Consider the following 23,591-nt stretch of genomic DNA (forward strand, 5'->3'; position numbering starts at 1 on the left):
GCTGGCTCATATTATACCATTATCCTTGTAGGAGATGTGTCTATATATGTGCAAAACCATGCCCCCGCACACATTCATTGGTCAATCACATCAATGTTTTTTGACATACTGGCCTGGCTGATTTAACTTTTAGGATCTTGGTCCCTAGATGCCAAATATCCAATTACATGAAGATTGGACATTTGAAGACAAGTTAATTTTTAAGTGTTTTTCAAAAAATCTAAAATTGCGGAAAAACCATGAAGACTCTAGGTTACAATGGGTGGGCATGGTGAGCTTGGGAAAAGTGTGACATTGGAGGCTTGTGACAGCCCAACCATGAGGCCGACATGCATGCCACTGCACCAGAAGTTGCGGCCCTTGGCCCTTTACTACCATAAAAAAAAATTGGGACCTTTAAGCTATTTTATCTCATGGGAATTTACACACAAAAAAGAAAACTGCTGGAAAAAAATTATAATAATTAAAGCTGCAAGCAGCATTTAGCGGGTTTCAGCATTGAAACTACCACTAGCCAGATATATATTTTTACAACTTAAATCCATAATTGCAAGCAATACGACATCTATGTTTTTTCTTTTCCTACAGTTCACCCATGTGGCCAACTTGAAATATCATTCACAGAAAGTAAAAACAACCTTTATCATGTGCACCAAATGTAACCTCACTGAGTGACAAAGAACAACAGATAGTGTAATGGCTATTATGCCCCCCTACATTGCAATAGTTTTCAGGACATGTACCTCAAATGGTACTATAATACAATATTCTGCATCAGATAAATATGGATACTTTAAATGTCTGACACTATTAGAGCAGTATAACACCTTAAGCTCCACAGATTGTAAAAAGGGAGTTGCTTGAAAATTTCAGAATGTAACAATTGTAGCTTAATTGTAAGGTAAATATAACTGAATATATGTTCATCAGTCTTCCCCAGCGCAGAGCATATCAATGAATTCACATTTGCTTGTTGTACGATAATGTTGGGGTCAGAAGAGATAATCATTCTAATTTTCAAAGGTATGTTTACTTAAGTATGTGTATTAACATCAATGATTGAGCAAAGTATTTCTTTAATAATTGTATAATTTCGATGATCAAAAGAATATTATGGGTGGCAACAATAAAATCAATACCTTTCCAGATTTTCATTTATTTGGAAAATGCCCTCCCTATTCTTACTGTAAAAATATGTTGACTTTGGTAAGGCATGGGCATATAGCCTATGTACCCATGTGTTATTGTTAAATTACAAGTCAGATTTCATTTTAATTTAACAGCCATGTCTACAATTTAAAGGTACAATTGATAAGTTTAGCCCTCAGTTAGAAGTGGAGCTGTAAAAACCAATGAAAACAGAGAAAGTACTAAACTACTGCGAACGGATTATCTACTGAGGCTTAAACACATAACACACTCTATACCAAAGGCACATTTTTTATATCTAAATCATTGGTTATAATATTCATTTTACCAGAATTATTTAACTATAATTATGAACTAATGCTAGTTTAGACTAAGACTCTTATAGCATTTATTTTTGATGAAATAATCATGGCAACATTGCATTCCCCATTTGCTTATGTTAGCAAGTCATTGTATAAATAATAACAGAGAATTAGCTTATCTACATGAGCATAGATTAGCTACTAAGGATTGAAAGCATGACACCATCTCTAAATGTTCAAATTATTATTAGCTAAACCGTATGTTATATAATCCATTGACCAGAATGATTTTGAAGGACTAAAGTAATTTTTTGACTCTGCTAGGTAGTATTTTTTAAATGAAATAATCACGGAAACGTTGCATTACACTAAATATTTGCCTATAGTAGCAAGTCATTGTACAAATGAAAACAGTGGATTAAATTAGTCATCTTAAATACACATTATTAATAGCTAAAACGACTGTCATAATGTTCATGTCATCAGAATCATTTTAGATGTTGTAACTAGCCAGACTCCTAAAAAAAAGCCACTAGCTGCTAACTAATGAGAAAATATGAATTCCATGTACAATATAGTGCGTGGCATTGGGGGTTAAAGAGGGACAACAATATATTGTTTTGCTGGATGTAGCACAATGCCCCATGATTTCACATTATATTTGTAATTTTACAAACTCTCCTGAGTATTTCGTACAACTAAATTCACAGCGGTACTGAAGAATTTTTCCACAAAAAGTATCCGGTGTACATTAAAGTGGGGGGGGGGTGGAAAATAAGGCCTTTACACACTGCATTGTCCCAGGCTAAGACTGGCCCTGGGATAGCTTAGCCTGTGTTCCCACAAAAAAACCCTAGGCTAAGGATTCACACTTGTGTTGCTAAGTCCTGGGCTAACAGACAAATACGACACAATACCATGTTACATTCTAGGATAAGCTGCAAATGTTTTCACAGTGGCAGTGGAATAAAGCAATTTAACAACAGGCTTACAACTAGTAATAACAGAAACATGAATACATGGCGAATGAAACCATCAAGGATGTATAGTTCCATTATGCAGTATGACAAAAGGACACAGCAACACAAATATACATTGCAAAGCCCAAATCAGTGACATAACCGGTACCAAAGAAACAAGAACGTTGTTCCTTCGACGCTGTAAGCCAGGTGCACTTTTCGTACTCAATCGATTGAAAGGGCCAACCAAATCCTTTCACTGTCTGGGAAAGGGCTGCTAGGTTGGGGGTTGGTTCCTCGCAATTTCTATCTTTTCTCAAAAAAGGCTTTCCCAGTAAATCCGCCACCAAATCCATTTCTTCTCCTATATTGTGCGTTAAAAAGACAACAGGGCTCAGTACAAATCTAAACAAAAAATCTAACATCCAAAAAATCTGAACCTCACAAAACGTTACGTCCTAACTAGTTTTACCTCAGTTAGGTAGCTGGCTCTCCGATCACACCACCTGAAAAATGCGCACATAGGCAACTAGGCAAGCAAGAAAACTGCTACGTGCCAAAGAACAGGCTCATTATGGTGAACACGAAATTGGATTGGTTGAAGAATATGACAATCAACAACCTCCTCCCCATTTGCTTCAACAGAAGATGGGATTCACTTGAAATGATATAGGCCTCAAGATTTTCACCTGGAGACAGCACATGTGGAAAATCTGATTGCATAAAGCTCTGATTTATCTCAGCTGCACTGGAAACAGCACAACTGAGCGAGAGAAAAGCAATGAAACTACATCAGTAGACTGATGGGAACAAATTTTGTAAAATACATCTAGTGTTAATGAAAATATATATTAAATTATAAAAATATTCTTGAGCTAGGCCAGCAAAAAATGCCTCTGGTCAGCAGCAGTTTTGAAAAATATCTTCTTGTATACCAAAAATAACTTTATCAAGTCGTCAATGTTTTGTTATTATTAGCGACATAAAATCTCTTAAGGAAATTTCTTAAACTGATGTTTTCTTACTGATTAAAGGACTGAGTCCCCATGTTTAGATAAGTAGAGGAATGTGGGAGAGGGGGATCTGGTATTTGTTTAAGGGGGCATCCTTGACTGGTAGCAGCAGATTATAGGGTTAATCGTAAATCTGCCTACCTGTATAACCCATTAGTGTCTTTCTGTAGTTCAACCAGATGCTTTAAATCCTCCTCAAGGGTTGAGAAGGTTACCCAGGGGGAGGGAGGACAACAGGTGACTTGTGATATGTGATAGAACGAAGGGAATGAGTTGTATTGACATAAGACAAATGGGTAGCATCTGCATCTTACCACACCCCTTTGCATCCCTTAAATACTGACGGTCGTCCTGTGTTAATTTAGAGATTATTCATTGTTACTTTGTAACCTGTGTATTCTCTCCTTGCAAGAATAAACAGTTTATTGTGCATTTGAGTTTTCCTCTGTCTTACCTACCATTTTCGTAAATTGTTTGGACTTTAGAAATTGCCATCACACAGATCCCCCATGTGTGTCACAATGAAAGAAAATAGTTACATACCAGGCAATAGAAAAGCAGACATTTCTCAAATGCACCTTAGTTCAAAATTTCCATAAAAATCCATCCTCTTGATACCAAATCAACCCTTGGTATCAATCCTTAAACAGTACTCTTTAACAACATGACCCTGTTGATATCATTACCCTCATACTTAGAGAACGGAAACAAATCTGAAATGTCTGGATCCTCATTTACATGCTTCTAGACCATTACCTGTGTATTAACGCCAAGATCACAACATTGTTCAAATTAGATGTACTTCCAAAGTCATCACAAATGTTCTGCTCCTCCAAACATCAGACAGTAAGTTATGAACCATTTCTTGGCATACCATTGTAACAGAACGTAAAAGCTATCACAATTCCCAACGTAGTCAATTATCGTCTAACCTTACTATTTTGTTCAATTGCATAACTTTTCATTTTTTTGTTGTTGCAAAAGACAGACTACAGAGTTTTACCTACCTTACTTGCCTTCTGGTAAAGAAAAAAGACTGATCAACTTAACATTAAATGATGTCTGGTCTTTTGCACATGTGGTATTTCATGATTTGCAACTTGTCTGCTAAAGATTGTTTATCAAACAAAGTCAGATACAGGTGACAAGATGAGTGACTCAGAGACAGGAAGGTAATCAAGATCTGAACTTCCGATTCCAATTGGTGAATTGTCTTATTCAACCATCTTTGATCGCAAAGACATTTGGTCCCAGAATTCAGTGGAATGAATTTTTTTTTGCTGCGCACATAAACAGTAATTAGCCAAACAGGCTCCACATAACCTTCATAAAGGTGTTTTTCACTGATCGTATGTGTCCATTACTAAATGTGCAAGAATCAGAGTTCATTATTATTCACCATCTTTAGTAAAATTCTGAGGTAATTTTGCGTTATAGGTTCTGCAGGCTACGTCTCAGTCTCAGCGCTCCATTTTTCAATTACCTTTGGAATCGTATCACCTTCGGTCATTCCAACCCTTTCGGTTCTGAGTCTTTGCTTCCCTGTACTGTTCCCACTTTTTCTTTATTTTATCAGGGATCTCTTAGTTAAATCAGATGAAAACCATTATGAGAAGCCTAAAGCAAATGATACACATTGCCTTTCGATTAGAACAACAGGTCAAGATTTCATGCCACATAACGTGTCAATCCGGAAACCCCACCCTGGGTCCTAAAGTCCGGGGCTTGGCACCAAGTGAGAGCCGGACTACACAGCCATGGCCTAGTGGCCGACTGGCCCTTGCCTGTGTCAGTGGAAAAAGAAAATAATCTGGACTTTAGGGTATAACACCAGTGTTTGGCACCAGTGGAAATGCGGCACATGAGGGTGGCATGAGAGCCCGACGTCCTCCAGTAGGACCTGTGCTCACAGCCCAGCACCGTGCAGCTCAATTGGCATTTGCCAGAGAACACCAAAATACTGGCACATTTACACTGAGCATGTGACAGACGTGAAAGAGTCTGGCCACGTTATGCTGCCTGCAACGTAATCCAGCATGACCTGTTTGGCAATGGTTCAGTGATGATCTAGGGAGGCATATACTTGGAGGGTCGCACAGAACCCTGACTGCTAGGTACCTGGATGAAATTCTCAGACCCATTGTCAGACATTACGCTGGTGCAGTGGGCCCTGGGTTCCTCCTGGTGCAGGACAATGCCCAGCCTCATGTAGCCAGAGTATGTAGGCAGTTCCTGGATGACAAAGGCATTGATGCTATTGACTGGCCCTCACGTTACCCAGACCTGAATAAAATTGAGAACCTCTGGGACATTACGTATCAGTGCATCCAATTCTGCCAAGAAGTGCCACAGACTGTCCAGGAGCTCCCTGATGCCCTGATCCAGGTCTGGAAAGAGATCCTCCAGGACACCATCCATGTCTTATCAGGAGCATGCCCAGACGTTGTCGGGAGTGCATACAGGCACATTGGGGGGCCATACACACTACTAAATCACATAATGAGCTGCTGTGATTAAATTCACACTATTTGATTTAAATTGCTTACGTAGATTCCTGGTGTGAGTTTCAATCTAGCCCTCAATTTGTTGTTGATTTTGGCATTTTGTTCTCAACGAATTACACAATGTACAAATGTAAAAATGTTGATCTTATTTTCGTTCATTGAGATCCGAAGTGTGATTTAAGTGTTTCCTTAATTATTTTGAGCAGTGTAGTTAGAGTGGCTGTTTGTTAGGGTGCTGTGGTCATGGGATGGTGGGTGGGCATTTCCTCAACCAAACTTTGTTGTGGTTGCGATTTCGATTTAATCTAGAGGCAAGAATTGTTTTGTTGGGGAATTGTGTTGTTTAGAGCATTTTTTTTCCCATCTTTGTAACCTTACCCTTAAACTTCATCCTAACACCAACCTCAGTACTGTGATGCCTAACCTTAACTGTAACCTAACCATAATTCTAACCCTAACGCCAGTACTGAAATGTGTAACGTTTACTGCAAGTTAACCTTAACCGTTAACCATTACATTTTCATTTTGAATTGATTACATTAAGGACCAACATAATAGCGAAAGGTTAAGGAGCAACATAAAAGCAAGTCGTTAAGGACCAATGTTGTTAGCAGTGTAATTGCAGCAGTTTGTGTTCATACTAAACGTAATCACGGTTTACAAAATAATTTCATAAAAACCAAATTCCTGAGAGATATGGTTGAATATTTATACCAGTTTCTTGGAGAAATTTGTAGAATTTCAAGGAATTGTCAAAACAATTATCAAGACAGAGAGGGGCTTCTAAAATGTGCAAATTCTGCGGTGTGACTGGCTGACATTGTCTATCACCACTCCCCTAGCCATGCTCTATGCTACACCCATGACCATGGCCACCACCTAAGCCCCTTTTTGATAGAGAAAAACCTTGCACATGTTCCAATTCCTAGACTGCATGTCCTTAGTGCTTGAAAGGTGTGACCGCACAATCTTTTCAACATAACTATATGAAGCTCTGCCCTGCTACAAACAGATAAATCAACCTCAGAGTTCACAGCTGTCCCAATTAATAACTACTCCTTAGGCCTACTGATAATACCTGATGTGCTTTCAACCTACTATCTGTACCCAAGATACCTAGCTCAACAGTGCCATTATTATCTGGCTAGCACACCATGACAACCACAGGGTAATTTGGCCATTAATAAGATTTTATCTATCCACCTGTATATCTTGTAATTAAAATCATCACTGCTTTTGACAAGCTCACTTCTTTACAATACAACAAATAATTACTGAATAGTGTTTTTCCTGATTAAGTATTAGAGGCTAACCTTTTTTAATTTCACTGAGGTCACTGACACTGAATGCCATGTTGCTTGTTGATAATGGTAGTGTTATCAATGTACATTTCATCACAAACAGCACAGGTTGCTGCTAATAGGCTCCTTCAAACAGCCAAAGAAACATGGAATGTTGCTCCTCTCTGAGCTTAGCCTTCTATCCATTTGATGTGAATGGATCCTGAAAGCGGGATTCTCCAGGCTACACTCAGTCAAAACGGGATCTGAAGCTATGATGTTCCAACATCTGCCATCACTATAACACTTTTCCAGTGACTTATTGGGTTATGAAAGATTTTAATTGCAAATCACACAACCGACAAAGCATCCAAAAATCTGTTTAGCTTTATGCAGCTAATCTATTCTGTGTTTGATGTGACAACTACCTGGTGAAGACAGAAGATGACAATGGAAGAGATGACAACTCAAGCTATAATCCTAGCTACCTGCTAATTATTAAAAGGCATGTCACTTCAATTACACTTATGTGAGTATGTGCCTCAGGGATAAAAAAGCTTAACATGCCAATGTACTCACAGCCAAAAATTTGGTAAAACAGTTTTTAAATTTACATTTGAGTAAAATACCAGATGCTCTCTTACAGAGGGACTTGCAGGAACAATGAAGGCTTAAGTGCCTTGCTCCAGGGCACATTAGTATAATTTTCACTGTGTCAGCTTTGCAATTTGAATAAACAACCTTTCAGTTATTAGCCAACACTAACCTCTAGACTACTTGCTGTCCAAACACACAGAGGCATCAATGAACACAGGAATAAGACAACCACGGCATAATAAAGGGCCAATATTTCTGCCATGGTTGGAAGTGAATAAAGGCAACACTAAATCACCTTTTCCAGAAGGTACAAATAAACTACCATTTGACCCCATTCACTTGTAACCATTACATACATAAATTATATTTTGCTACAGTTGAGCTCAATAGTTTGCATACCCTTGGAGAATTGGTAATACATGTACCATTTGTAAAGAAAACATGAGTGACCAGGCAAAACACATGTCTTTTATTTCTTATGGGATTCACAATCAACTGTAGGTCATAACAGACATGTTATGTCAACAAAAAAACATGGCAAATAAAAAATAAAAAAAATACTGACCCATATGCAGTCCTTTGTAATAGTTGTCTATGAGGCCCCAAATTCTTGCAGGTGGTATAGCTGTCCATTCAACTTGGCAAAAGGCATCCAGGTCATGCAAAGTCTTTGGTTGTCTTGCATGAACTGCACGTTTGAGATCTCCCCCAGCGTGGCTTGATGATATTAAGGTCAGGAGACTGTGATGGCCACTCCAGAACCTTGACCTTTTCCTGCTGTAACCACTGGAGGGTCAACTTGGCCTTGTGATTAGGGTCATTCTCGTGCTGGAAAGTCCAAGAGTATCCCAGGCGCAGCTTTCATGCAAAAGAATGCAAATTGTCTGCCAGTATTTTCTAATAACATGCTGCATTAATTTTGCCATGAATTTTCACAAGATTCCCCATGCGCAGTGAAGGCTTCTTTCTGGCAACTTGACCATGCAGCAAATTTTTCTTCAAGTATCGTCATATGTTCTCCTTGAAACAACCAAACTGTCTTTTTCCAGAGCAGCTTGTATGTCTCCTGAGGTTACCTGTGGCTTTTTCTTTGTATCCCGAACAATTCTTCTAGCAGTTTTGGCTGAAATCTTTCTTGGTCTACCTGACCTTGGCTTGGGATCAAGAGATTCCTGAATTTTCCACTTCTTAATAAGTGATTGAACAGTACTGACTGGCTTTTGCAAGGCTTTGGAAATCTTTGTATATCCTTTTCCATCTTTATAAAGTTCCATTACCTTTTTACGCAGGTCTTTTGACAGTTTTTTTCTGCTCCCCATGGCTCAGTATCTAGCCTGCTCAGTGCATCCACATGAGAGCTAACAAACTCATTGACTATTTATACACAGACACTAATGGCAATTTAAAAAGCCACACGTGTGGGAAATTCACCTTAAATTGGCATTTTCACCTGTGTGTGTCACCTTGTGTAACTGTAACAAGGCCAAATATTCAAGGGTATGTAAACTTTTGATCAGGGCCATTTGGGTGATTTCTATTATTATGATTTAAAAAGGAGACAAACAACAATGTGATATAAATGGCTTCATATGATCACAATTCTTAAATAAAAGACAGTTGCTTTTTTTAATGATCAGTCATATTTTCAACATCAATGTCAATATTTCGCAATTTCTGCCAGGTTTTGAAAAACTATGTGCACAACTGGAAGAAACTGCAAGGAAATATCTTCAAACTATGTGTTGATTTAAATTCATGCAGACATAACGTAGGTACCCACCCCTGGTTTGAAAGCAGGAAGCCCAAGGCCTACTCCAATTGTGGCTTTGTTAGGGTTCACCACAGAGTTGTAGTGAATGTTACGATGGTAGCTGACCCTGATTGGTTCGTCATTGTTTTGATGAATGCCATGGAACGTGTTGATTGGTTCTGAGGGCGAAGGACCGAAAAACAGGGGTGGAAATGGTTAACAGAAATATTAGAAAAACAATCCAATACTGCCTAAAAGTCATCGCTTTAACGTAGGCTCAAAGCTCATAAAATTACAGAATTACAAACTGTGTATACAGTACCAAGCAGCACTGCTAATCGTGCATCTGGCACAGCCCACTACAAAAACACACACCTGTGCCCTCCTGGTAAACTTCCACTGGACGATTGTACATCTCTGCCATAGCCTGCATCTCAATATGGTTCCCATGGCAGTTGTTTTTCCTCTTCCTGTTGATGTATGTGGTGAAGTCTTCTGTCACATAGTTCGAGAAGTAGTCTGCATTTTTCATCTGAAATTTTAGCACACATTTTCATTACAAAAAAAGCCCAACAGGGGAAATCTAACAAGGAACTGAAGAAAGAATACAACATACCAAGTAATCCATGCAGTGTTTACGAACAACTTCATGCATATCTTGGTCTCCATAAACTTGATCAGCTGTAAACAAAAGAGAATCAGGTGTTACAAAACAACATAAGACAACATTTGCATTATGCATTAAAGCACACCAATTCAAATCTATTCAGGCCCATTTTATACAGTCTTTCTGACCACGCCTAGATTATATTTATATGTATTAAGAGGCATATGAATGAAAAATTTGACAAAGTATGACTAATGTATCTCAATGTAGTTTAATCAATAATAATAACATTTAGCAGTGAAAAAACATGCATAGACAGACCCTAAACAGTATTTGGTGGGCTCTATCTTTGTTTAATATTCAGTTTTATATGTGTAGAGTTGAGTCACACATATGGTCCACAGATGTAAACAAAGCAAAAGGGTTTTTCCTCTACTAGCGCAAAATATGCAAATGAGAACCGGAGTTAATTTTCAGTCCAGCAAGTCACATGGTAAAGCCGCAAAGTTTCTGAGAAACTTAGTCAATTTCCTCTTTCTCAGTATCAACATCTATAGAAGGTTGGGAACAGAAACAAACAGAATAGAAACAGAATAGAAACACAAAAACCTTTTATGGTTCACCAACAAGCATACCACTGACCCTAAATGTCTTAAACTTTACAGACATTGACTAAAGTCCTTGAATAATGCCTGTTACAAAACCTGGCAGTGCATACATGTAAATACACCCATATACAACTAATAACTAGTTAAAGGTACTGGTACAAAATTAGGGCAGAGTAGCTGACTGCTTTCAGTTCTCAAATCCATGTGTGGTTGAAATGTAATGTCTTTAAACCCTGAGCACAGTATTGAAGATTCACATGGACAGGTGTAGGAGAGCTGGTTAAGATTGTCAGTGGAAAATCCAGCTAATTTCCCATACAAAATGTTTCCAATTATTTATTTTACAAAAGAAAAACAATTATTAGGACACAAGCCTACATTATGGCTTGATGAACAGTACTGATCATTTTGTTACGTGTTTGATTTGTGGTACACTGTAAAACATAGTGTACCACAAGAATAGTATTGTAAATGTACATCTGTATTCCGGTACCACTACAACATACAGGATCAGCCATAAAATTACGACCACCTGCCAAATATTGGGTAAGTCCTCCTTTTGCCGCCAAAACAGACCTGACCCATCGAGGCATGGACTCCGCTAGACCTCTGAAGGGGTGCTGTGGTATCTGGCACCAAGACGTTTGCAGCAGATCCTTTTAGTCCTGTAAGTTGCAAGATGGGGCCTCCATGGATCTGGGGATCTGGGGAATTTGGAGGCCAAGTAAACACCTTGAACTTGTTGTTGAGTTCCTCAAACCATTCAGGAACAATTTTTGCTTTGTGGCAGGGCGCATTATCCTGCTGAAAGAGGCCATTGCCATCAGGGAATACCGTGCCATGAAAGGGTGCACATGGTCTGCAACAGTGCTTAGGTAGGTGGCATGTGTCAAAGTAACATCCACATGAATGGCAGGACCCAAGGTTTCCCAGCAGAACATTGCCTAAAGCATCACACTGCCTCCGCCGGCTTGCCTTCTTCCCATAGTGCATCCTGGTGCCATAAGTTTTCCAGGTATGTGACACAAACGCACCAGGCCATCCACGTGATGTAAAAGAAAACGTGATTCATCAGACCAGACCACCTTTTTCCATTACTTAATTTTCACACTTATGACCATGAATGTATTTCTAATTAAAAGGTTAGGGTTAACCCTAAAAGGTATATTGTGCATCATTTTCCATAATAACCTTTACACATCATCTGTAAAATTAAAAAAACTGTCTCTTGCAGAGTGTCAGCACTGACACTATCCCTACTGCCATGGTTGCAAGTAAAAGCTGAAGGCCAGTGACCAGCTTTGTTTGGGTTCATGTAAACGTATACTCCAGAAACAAAAATATATAGAAGCAACACGAGCATTAGAACAGTGAATACCTATTTTAGCAAGTTGGCTAGATAGTGAAGGAAAGCTATGTGAAAATTACATTGATAATGACAGGGAAAAAATTATTAGATGTAGAAAATCATTAGATATTCGTGTTTATTTTAAACCATACTGGATGCCCGTGATCTTCGGGCCCTCAGACAGCACTGCATCACATACAGGAATGATACTGTAATGGAAATCACAACATGGGCTCAGGAATACTTCCAGAAAAAACTGTAGGTGAACACAATCTACCGTGCCATTCACCGTTGCTGGCTAAAACTCTATAGGTCAAAAAATAAGCCGTATCTAAACAGGATCCAGAAGCGCAGGCATTTTCTCTGGGCCAAGGATAATTTAAAATGGACTGTGGCAAAGTGGAAAAGTGTTCTGTGGTCAGACGAATCAAAATTTGAAGTTCATTTTGGAAAACTGGGACACCATGTCATCCGGACTAAAGAGGACAAGGATAACCCAAGTTGTTATCAGCCCTCAGTTCAGAAGCCTGCATCTCTGATGGTATGGGGTTGCATGAGTGCGTGTGGCATGGGCAGCCTACACATCTGGAAAGGCACCATCAATGCTGACAGTTATATCCAAGTTCTAGAACAACATATGCTCCCATCCAGACGTTGTCTCTTTCAGGGAAGACCTTGCATTTTCCAACATGACAATGCCAGACCACATACTGCATCAATTACAATGTCATGGCTGCATAGAAGAAGGATCCGGGTACTGAAATGGCCAGCCTGCAGTCCAGATCTTTCACCCATAGAAAACATTTGGCGCATCATAAAGAGGAAGGTGCGACAAAGAAGACCTAAGACAGTTGAGCAACTAGAAGGTTGTATTAGACAAGAATGAGACAACATTCCTATTCATAAACTTGAGCAACTTGTCTCCTCAGTCCCCAGACGTTTGCAATCTGTTATAAAAAGAAGAGGGGATGCCACATGGCCTTTTTAGAGATGTGTTGATGCCATGAAATTTAAAATCAACTTATTTTTCCCTTAGAGTGATACATTTTCTCAGTTTCAACATTTGATATGTCATCTATGTTGTATTCTGAATAAAATATAGAAATTTGAAACTTCCACATCATTGCATTCTGTTTTTATTCACAATTGTACAGTGTCCCAAGTTTTTTGGAATCGGGTTTGTAAAACAAATGTCTGTGTTCATTGCTGCAGAACTGACGGTTGGAGGTGACAATGTTTCAGTATGCTCATACTTAGTAATAATAGTGTCAGATCCTTATGAGTTGTGTTTAGACAAGTAGAGGTATTTGTTTGTTTGTGGCACACATCAAAAATGTTATCAGCGGATCACTGGGTTCTCTGACCATTTGTTAATCTGTTAAAACCATCAGTGTATCTGTTCTTTGTTCTGTAGGTATGTGGCCAGCTGTCTTGAAAGGAGCATTTACAATATTCCTTTAGCCTCCTGGGGAAAGGAGGGGCAATTTGCCCACTCAGGTGATGATTAGGAATGGAAATGTATTGTTGACGTAAGACAGCTGTGCTGTATTTCACTACACCCCCTTGTTGTATAAGTACTGATGATTATTAGAAAAAGAGACAAAGATAAATCATGATAATTTTCCACCTTTAATGTGACCTATTCAATTGAAAAACAAACTGAAATCTTTGAGGGGGAAAAATAAAAAACTCAATAACAATAACATCAATAACAATAACCTGGTTGCATAAGGGTGCACTACCTTAAACTAATACTTTGTTGAAGCACCTTTTGATTTTATTACAGCACTCAGTCAGTCAAATCTGTCAGATTGCGAGGACATTTCCTGTGCAGAGCCCTCTTCAGATCACCCCACAGATGTTCAATTGGATTCAGGTGTGGGCTCTGGCTGGGCCATTCCAAAACGTTACTCTTCTTCTGGTGAAGCCATGCTTTTCTGGATTTGGATGTGTGCTTTTGGTCATTGTCGTGCTGAAATGCTAACTTCCTCTTCAGCTTTCTAACGGATGCCAGTACTTGCCAGAAATTCCTGCAGTGCCTTTAATTTTGCTGTAGGCCTCTTGGAGGTCTCCCTGACCAGTTTTCTTCTCGTCATTTAATACATTTTAAATCACTTTCAACAATTGAGCCTATATTTTGTGAATTTTGAGCATGTTGGGGGGCTATAATTAAATTACTAATATATAAAACACCAATCAGAACAAACGATAATTTTAACGGCACAAACCAGCACAAACAAAGCACAAACAAATGAGACTAGTTTGGTTTAATCTGGAGCATTTTGGGGCTGAGTGACCTCAGAATAACTTATAAAAAATTCTTAAATATCTATGAAATTAGATATTAGGATGCCCCCAGGACATCTCCCTAGGGAGGTGTTCCAGGCACGTCCAGCTGGTAGGCCCAGGACCAGGTGGAGAGATTATATTTTGACACTGGCCTGGGAAAGCCTCGGGATCCCCCAGTCAGAGCTGGCAAATGTGGCTCGGGAAAGAGAAGTTTGGGGTCCCCTGCTGGAGCTGCTGCCCCCGCGACCTGATACGGATAAGCGGATGAAGATGAGATGAGATCTATGAAATGATAGCAGCGCAAAAAAAAATTGTAACGGCACAAACAAAGCACAAACGACTGAGCCTATTTTGCCAATCTTTTTCCTCGGGGGCTAACATCACACTGGTAATTCGGATGTATGGGGCTCTATGACATCAGCCTATCTAGTGTTCTAATATCCATGAACTCTGTCACCTACCCTCCCTCACGGGAGAATGCATTCTGTAGTCAAGGAGACGCACAATCTGTATCCAATAGCTAACAGAGCTAAATCGAAACCTAACTTCAGCATTTCTGATTTTAATCCATGTAAATGGATGCTTCAAATGTTGCAGCGTGGATGAAGCGCAATTTTGAAACAAAAGTTCAGTCTTTCAGAAGCGGCAGCCAACAAGGTTATCATCGCTTTTTACAGTGAAATGTTGCCAAACTTTGTCTTTTTTCTTGCTGGGACCAGGAGAGTTCAATGTTTTCCTTTAGTAGCCTCAATGCAGTACATTCTAATTAAGGATTTTTTGTAATATAATTACTAAATGAATCATGACAGCCCTAATTTACAACACACAGTACCTTCGGAAAGTATTCAGACCCTCAGACACATTTTGTTGTTATATAGTCTCATAATTTATTAAATATATTTGTACCTCCATCTATCTGCACACAATATCCTATAATGCCAAAGCGAAAACATGTTTTTAGACTTTAGCGCCAATTTATTGAACATTTTAAATGTAAATATCTGATGTAAAAAAGTATTCAGACCCTTTGCCACAACACATCAAATTGTGCTCAGATGCATCCTAAACTTTGATCATCCTTGAGATGTCTCCACAACTTGATTTGAGTCACCATTTGAGTCACCATGCAAAATCAATTGACAGACATAATTCAGAAATGCACACACCTGTCTATAAGATGACAGTGCATGTATGATCAAAAACCCAATGAACTCTCTGTACACCTCAAAGATTGTGTTGAGGCATAGATCTGGGTTAAGTTATAAAAAAATGCTAAAGCACTGATATTTCCAATTGGGCGCCTATATTGTAAAAGAGTCTGGGGAAAAAAGTCTGGAAACCCCAATACACCTCTCGAATTGGCCACGGGAGGTGAGTTTACAGATAACAATACCAGGGCACCGGTAAACTGGGAGAAGACTGGTGAGAAAAAAGGAAGAGGTAGCAATACTTAGAGCAAGACTACTGAGAAAAGATCTGAATAGATACACTTCAGAAGAACGGAAAAGAGACCAACAAGCCTATACATAGAAGCAGAAACCACAAGCATACTAACTACAACCAATGTAGGATGCAGTGCTAGTAAGTAACCAGTGCATGCATTTCTAAGAAAGGGGCAGGGCTCTATGCAGATCTACAGAAAGAGTCAGGTTAGTTTGCTTGTCTGTCAACTGTTGATAAAGTTTATCTCAATTAGAAATAATATACACTAAAGTCACCAGTCAATAGAGAACAAATGTAAGATATTAGAGGTATTCTTTCTTTACTGGAATCATGTCGGCAAGGCATGACATTGCTACATTGAATCTTTATTTACACATTTGCATTCCAAAGAACCCACTTCACCATTTGCATCATCCAATAGGGCTGCCAGCCACACATCCGCCAAAGTGGATGACAGTACACAATTCAGCAACATTTTCATGGAACTGTTTTAGCTCATTTGGACTTATTTCAAGCACATAAACATCCAAGTACAGACAGAAATCTTTGGGACAGTAAGCATTTGCTTTTATTTGACTCTACAAGCCAACATTCTGGAATGAATTCAAACATTTATGAAGTGATGATGTATAAGTATAGGCATTCAGATTATATATTGGGGTATTAGTGTACTATTACAATTTCAGGGCATTAAATGTAACTGGAACTGATTAATATAAGGTCAAAAAAAAGCACAGTTGTGCACACAGTTGTGCTCCTAAGTTTGCATACCCTGGCAGAAATTGTGAAATTTTGGCACTGATTTTGAAAATATGACTGATTATGCAAAACAACTGTCTTTTATTTAAGGATAGTGATCATATGAAGTCATTTATTATCACATAGTTGTTTAGCTCCTTTTTAAATCATAATGAAAGCAGAAATCACCCAAATTGGCAATGATCAAAAGATTACATACCCTTGAATGTTTGGCCTTACAGACAGACACACAAGGTGACACACACAAGTGAAAATGGTAATTTAAGGTAGGTTTCACATTTTTAAATTGCAATTAGTGTCTGTGTAAAAATAGTAAATGAGTTTGTTAGCTCTCATGTGGATGTACTGAGCAGGCTAGAAACTGAACCATGGGGAGCCGAAAATAACTGTCAAAAGACCTGAGTAACAAGAACTTTATAAAGATGGAAAAGGATATACAAAGATTTCCAAAGCCTTGCAAATGCCAGTCAGTACTGTTCAATCACTTATTAAGAAGTGGAATATTCAGGGATCTCTTGATCCCAAGCCAAGGTCAGGTAGACCAAGAAAGATTTCAGCCAAAACTGCCAGAAGAATTGTTCGGGATACAAAGAAAAACCCACCGGTAACCTCAGGAGACATACAGGCTGCTCTGGAAAAGGACAGTGTTGTTGTATCCAGGAGCACAACACGATGATACTTGGTCGAGTTGCCAAAAACAAGCCTTTACTGCACTAATTCCACAGAAAAGCCTGGTTACATTATGCCAACAACACCTTCACATGCCTCACAGCTACTAGCACACAGTAATTTGGAGTGATGAGACCAAAATAGAGCTTTATGGTCACAACTACGATCACTATGTTTGCAGAGGGGTCAACAAGGCCTAGTGAAAAGAACACCATCCCCACTGTGAAGCATGGTGGTGGCTCACTGATGTTTTGGGGGTGTGTGAGCTCTAAAGGCAGGGGGAATCTTGTGAAAATTGATAGCAAGATGATTGGGTTAGGGTTAGTATTTTCTAATACTGTCTGCCAGTATTAGAAAATACTGGCAGACAGTTTGCATTCTTCTGCACAAAAGATGACTTTGCATGACCTGGAGGCATTTTGCCATGACGAATGGGCAGCTATACCACCTGCACGAATTCGGGGACTCATAGACAACTACAGTGGGGAGAACAAGTATTTGATACACTGCCGATTTTGCAGGTTTTCCCACTTACAAAGCATGTAGTAGATAAAAGTCTGTCATTTTTATCATATAGTACTTTTCAACTGTGATGGAATCAAAAACAAAAATCCAGAAAATCATATTGTATTACTATTAAGTAATTAATTTGCACTTTATTGCATGACATAAGTATTTGATACATCAGAAAAGCAGAACTTAATATTTGGTACAGAAACCTTTGTTTGCATTTACAGAGATCATATGTTTCCTGTAGTTCTTGACCAGGTTTGCACACATTCCAGCAGGGATTTTGTCCCACTCCTCCATACAGACCTTCTCCAGATCCTTCAGGTTTCGGGGCTGTCGCTGGGGAATACGGACATTCAGCTCCCTCCAAAGATTTTCTATTGGGTTCAGGGCTGGAGACTGGCTAGGCCACTCCAGGACCTTGAGATGCTTCTTGCGGAGCCACTCCTTAGTTGCCCTGGCTGTGTGTTTGGGGTCGTTGTCATGCTGGAAGACCCAGCCACGACCCATCGTCAATGCTCTTACTGAGGGAAGGAGGTTGTTGGCCAAGATCTTGTGATACATGGCCCCATCCATCCTCCCCTCAATACGGTGCAGTCGTCCTGTCCCCTTTGCAGAAAAGCATCCTGAAAGAATGATGTTTCCAACTCCATGCTTCACAGTTGGGATGGTGTTCTTGGGATTGCACTCATCCTTCTTCTTTCTCCAAACACGGCGAGTGGAGTTTAGATCAAAAAGCTCTGTTTTTGTCTCATCAGACCACATGACCTTCTCCCATTCCTCCTCTGGATCATCCAGATGGTCATTGGCAAACTTCAGACGGGCCTGGACATGCGCTGGCTTGTGCAGGGGGACCTTGGGTGCGCTGCAGGATTTTAATCCATGACGGCGTAGTGTATTACTAATGGTTTTCTTTGAGACTGTGGTCCCAGCTCTCTTCAGGTCATTGACCAGGTCCTGTCGTGTAGTTCTTGGCTGATCCCTCACCTTCCTCATGATCATTGATCCCCCCGAGTTGAGATCTTGCATGGAGCCCCAGGCCGAGGGAGATTGACCGTCATCTTGAACTTCTTCCATATTCTAATAATAGCGCCAACAGTTGTTGCCTTCTAACCAAGCTGCTTGCATATTGTCCTGTAGCCCATCCCATCTTTGTGCAGGTCTAAAATGTTATCCCTGATGTCCTTACACAGCTCTCTGGTCTTGGCCATTGTGGAGAGGTTGGAGTCTGTTAGATTGAGTGTGTGGACAGGTGTCTTTTATACAGGTAACAAGTTCAAACAGGTGCAGTTAATACAGGTAATGAGTGGAGAACAGGAGGGCTTCTTAAAGAAAAACTAACAGGTCTGTGAGAGCTGGAATTCTTACTGGTTGGTAGGTGATCAAATACTTATGTCATGCAATAAAATGCAAATTAATTTATTAAAAATCATACAATGTGATTTTCTGGATTGTTACAAAATTACAGACCTCTACATGCTTTGTAAGTAGGAAAACTTGAAAAATCGGCAGTGTATCAAATACTTGTTCTCCACACTGTATTACAAAAGACTGCACGCTGTCATTGATGCTAAAGGGGGCAATACACAGTATTAAGAACTAAGGGTATGCAGACATTTGAACATTGGTCAGTAGATTTTTTCATTGCTGCCATGTTTTGTTTCATGATTGTGCCATTTTGTTATGACTTACAGTAGAATGTGAATCCCAAAATAAATAAAATATGTGTTTTGAACTCACTCAAATACAAATGGTACAAATGGTACATATAATGCCAATTTTCCAAGTGTATGCAAACTTTTGAGATCAACTGTCCATCCATCCATCTTCTCCCGCTTATCCGGGGCCGGGTCGCGGGGGCAGCAGTCTAAGCAGGGATGCCCAGACTTCCCTCTCCCCAGACACTTCCTCTAGCTCTTCCGGGGGGACACCGAGGCGTTCCCAGGCCAGCCGGGAGACATAGTCCCTCCAGCGTGTCCTAGGTCTTCCCCGGGGTCTCCTCCCGGTGGGACGGGACCGGAACAACTGTATATATAAAATGTTCATTTGGATCTGAAGTAGCTGACAATATAGTACCATTCATGGGAGTCAGACACTTTAGATCCCCCCCCCATTATATTATTGCATGATTTTGAAAACATTAATTTTCAGCAATTACAATCGACTGCCTTGCCATGGGATATACCAAGGGATTTAGCAAAATTCTGATTATTTAGCAGGACATACCAAGGGATATTGCAAAATTCTGATTATTTTGCAGGGCTCGACAAAAACAATGGCCTGATGGCCCAGGGCAAGTAAAAAGTGAAGTCGGGACTAGTAAAACTAGCAACTCACTGTCTCAATAAGCCCATAGCATTTTTGTAAAAAAAAAAAATGTAACAAGAAATTGCATTATTAACATGCCATTCTCTAGTTGTTTCGTGATCTGGCACATGCATAAATAACTTCCTTGCAGCTCTTGGCACACGATGTTGGCCAATCAAGAGTTGAGTAGTGATCTAACGCATGGCTGTTATATATATTTTTTTAATCAATAGAAATGTAAAAACAAGACAAGGCACAGAGCGAGAGAAGGGAAACATCAATTTCATGTTCTTAGTAAAATAAAACAACAAAAGGAGAGGCACAACCGCAAACTGAGGCAAACAGCACAAAACATGATCCACAAACCAAAAGCCCAAACAATGGCTACATAAATTGGGTCCCAGATTAGAGGCAACGTGGCTTTTGATTGTCCTTTAATTAGGGACAATCAAAAACAGCACTCCTGACCGCAAGACTTATAATAGCAAAGAGGGGGAGGGCGATGCACCAGATAGAGGCTCCTCCTCCGGAGCAGGACAAAGCGTTGGGACAGGTGGAGGCTCCGTCCCGGAGCAGGACTATGTGCCGGGACAGGTGGACGCGGCACCGGAGCAGAAGGAGGAGGTGGCAAGAGCAGGGGCTCATAGTCCCACCCCTCCAGGGTGGCAGCAGGAACCCCTCTTCGAGCCACTCCGGAGGCGGTGGCGGTAGGAGCTCAGCATCCCACCCCTCCGGGGGTGGCACTAGGGGTTCCAGGTTGGGGAACGGCACTGGGAGCTCTGGGCTGGGGATCGGCACAGGAGCCCTGGTGTGAGGCACCTCTGTGAGCAGGCACTGGCAGTGACCCCCAGGTGCATAGGGATGCCTAGAGGCCCGCAGCCAGGACCTGACAACAACTTGCGTAGAACACTTGAATGAAGATGGCAGTGAAGGATAAGAATGAGCTCAAACAGAAAGGCACATTTTGGCCTCAGTGGATTTTTTTTTTAGAACTCAGATGTACTTTGTCGTCTGTCATAAGTTCCCGGCTAGAGCAGACAAAAGTGGGGCTTTTTACAAAGGCACCAACGACTTTGTGAAAACAACCCGACCAGCCACACCAATAGCAGACTGCAACTGCTCTGCATGACAACTAAGCGAGTGGCTGACAAGTCTCCTGGGCCCTTGACTGTGCTGGTCAGGAATTTAAATGCAGATGCCCATCAAGTGACTGCACAGCTTGTGAAAAATTAGTATAGAAAAGTATAATATTTTATTCTTTGCAGTCAAAATTTGAAGTTTGACACCTCATTGACACCTGGAGATCCGTCAGGCAGCTGCACGGCTTGTGGACCCTAGAGAGTTGGCCAACTCCAGGTCGTGACAGACCACTTTGCTGTAATATTGAATTGCATGAGCTGCGACAGTGGTCAGACATGGTACCAGGAGTGGCCCAATGCAAAATGTTCTAATCAGAGTGCTGCCCCAGGTTCAGCAGAGCACTGCTTGGACAGGCTTTATGGCTGACTTTATGAACTTCCCCAGTCTACAACCCTGTTTCCATGAAAGTTGGGACATTGCATATAATATAAATTAAAATAGAGTGCAATAATGTGCAAGTCATTTAAACCCTATATTCAATAGAAAATAGTACAAAGAAAACATGTTGAAGCTGAGACATTTTATTGTTTCTTGAAAAATATATGCCCACTTTGACTTTGATGACAAAAACATGTTTCAAAAAGAGACAACAAAAGAATGTTGTGTAATGCTAAAACACTAAGCCTGGTGGAAGGTCACACAATTAAATAGGTCAACTGGCAACAGGTCAGTAACATGACTGGGTATTAAAAGATGGGGAGGGGTTCACCACTCTGTGAAAGACTGCGCACGCAAACAGTGCAACAACTTAAAAATAACGTTTCTCAACATAAAATTGCAAAGAGATAAGGGATCTCATTACCAACGGTACATAATATAATTAAAAGATTCAGAGAATCTGGAGAAATCTCTGCATGCAAGGGACAAGACGGAAAACCAATACTGGATGGCTGCTTCTGGCCCTTAGGCGGCACCGTGATGTATGGGGGTGCATTAGTTTACACAGCACATGTGACTTGCACATCTGTGAAGGCACTATTAATGCTGAACAATATATACAAGTTTTGGAGTAACATATGCTGCCATCCAGGTGACGTCTTTTTCAGGGGCGTCTTTTTCAGGGTCTCTGTCAACTTATTTCAGCAAGACAATACCAAACCACATTCTCCACGTATTACAACAGCTTGGCTCCGGGTGCTAAACTGGCCTGTCTGCAGTCCAGAACTGTCACCCACTGAAATCATTTGGCGCATTATGAAATGAAAAATACGACAGAGAGCCCAAACTGTTAAGCAGATGAAATCCTATATCAAGCAAGAATTGGAAAACTTTTAAACTACAGCAATTGGTCTCCTCAGTTCTAAAATGCTTACAGTGTATGGTTAAAAGAAGAGGTGATGCAACACAGCCCCAAAGTTTTACCTTGGTATATTTTTGTGCCGGGTAAGTAGGGTCAGTTCTCCTTCTCCACTGTAAATCCTTGTAAATCTATGTAATCCGCTCTCTAAATTGTCCTTGTCTCCTGCCCCATTTCAACTTTGGAAGAACATGAGGTCTTTGTTGCAACATTTGACATGTTGTCATTGTACTATTTTCATTTAAATATAGGGATAAATGATTTGCAAACCATTGCATTCTGTTTTTATCTGCATTTTACACAGTGTCACAACTTTTTTGGACAGGTGTTGTATATCTAGTTGTCGAATTTTAAAAATATAAATTCTGGACACCAAAATGTACACTTGAGTGACCCATAGCTATCTTTTGGTACCCAATTCCAGCATTTTTCTAATGCTCTTTCACAGCAAGATTAACTGAAACCACAGCAGAAAGTACAGCAGTGAGAAAACCCCAGAACAGCACTTCAGGCGTGAACAGGGGTGAATTCCCGTCAGTACTACACAAATTTAACACAATGTGGAGAAAACACAGCAGCATGCCGAGGGTTTATTATTATAATTTACCGATACAACTTCAATACATGAGTAGCTAAAGACAAAACTGTCCTCTTGATTTCACCATGTGCAGCATTCCAGCCCTACAGTTGCATTTTAGGAAAATAGTGTTTTAGGTAGGCCTATTACTTTAGGTTAGTATTGCTGGGAGTGGAACTTTCAATATATTCTCTCTGGTTTCCTGTACAGGTAAACAAAGCATTTTTACATAAAAAACAACAAAAGAATGCTCTGAAACCCTCACATAAATTGTCCTAATTGCCAGGAAAATAAAGACTTTTTTTTAATGTACTTTTACTATTCAATATCAAAGATATATTTAATATGATTCACTGATTCACTTGTCAAATGGAAATTAAGTCACTTCAGAATATAGTTACTACAGAGGTTATGGTACAGTAGTGCCATCTAGTGTCAAATTAGAATCAGCAGCTACTTATTTTAACAAATAAATTCAATGTC

General features: G+C 40.0%; 1 protein-coding gene across 4 annotated transcripts in view; it reads right to left on the reverse strand.

Annotated features, from left to right (window-relative positions):
- Positions 1-23,591, reverse strand: part of otud5a (OTU deubiquitinase 5a) — an 83,428-nt gene that overhangs the window by 24,256 nt on the left and 35,581 nt on the right. For all 4 annotated transcript variants that reach the window (XM_013132731.3, XM_013132732.3, XM_013132730.3 and 1 more), the window contains exons 3-5: positions 10,171-10,235; positions 9,930-10,086; positions 9,585-9,733 (exon numbers count right to left, since the gene is read on the reverse strand). In XM_013132731.3, coding sequence (XP_012988185.1) covers positions 9,585-9,733; positions 9,930-10,086; positions 10,171-10,235 — 371 coding nt within the window. The remainder of the gene's footprint in view (positions 1-9,584; positions 9,734-9,929; positions 10,087-10,170; positions 10,236-23,591) is intronic.

This window comes from Esox lucius, chromosome 12 (genome assembly GCF_011004845.1).
Source record: "Esox lucius isolate fEsoLuc1 chromosome 12, fEsoLuc1.pri, whole genome shotgun sequence".
Taxonomy (NCBI): Eukaryota; Metazoa; Chordata; class Actinopteri; order Esociformes; family Esocidae; genus Esox; species Esox lucius.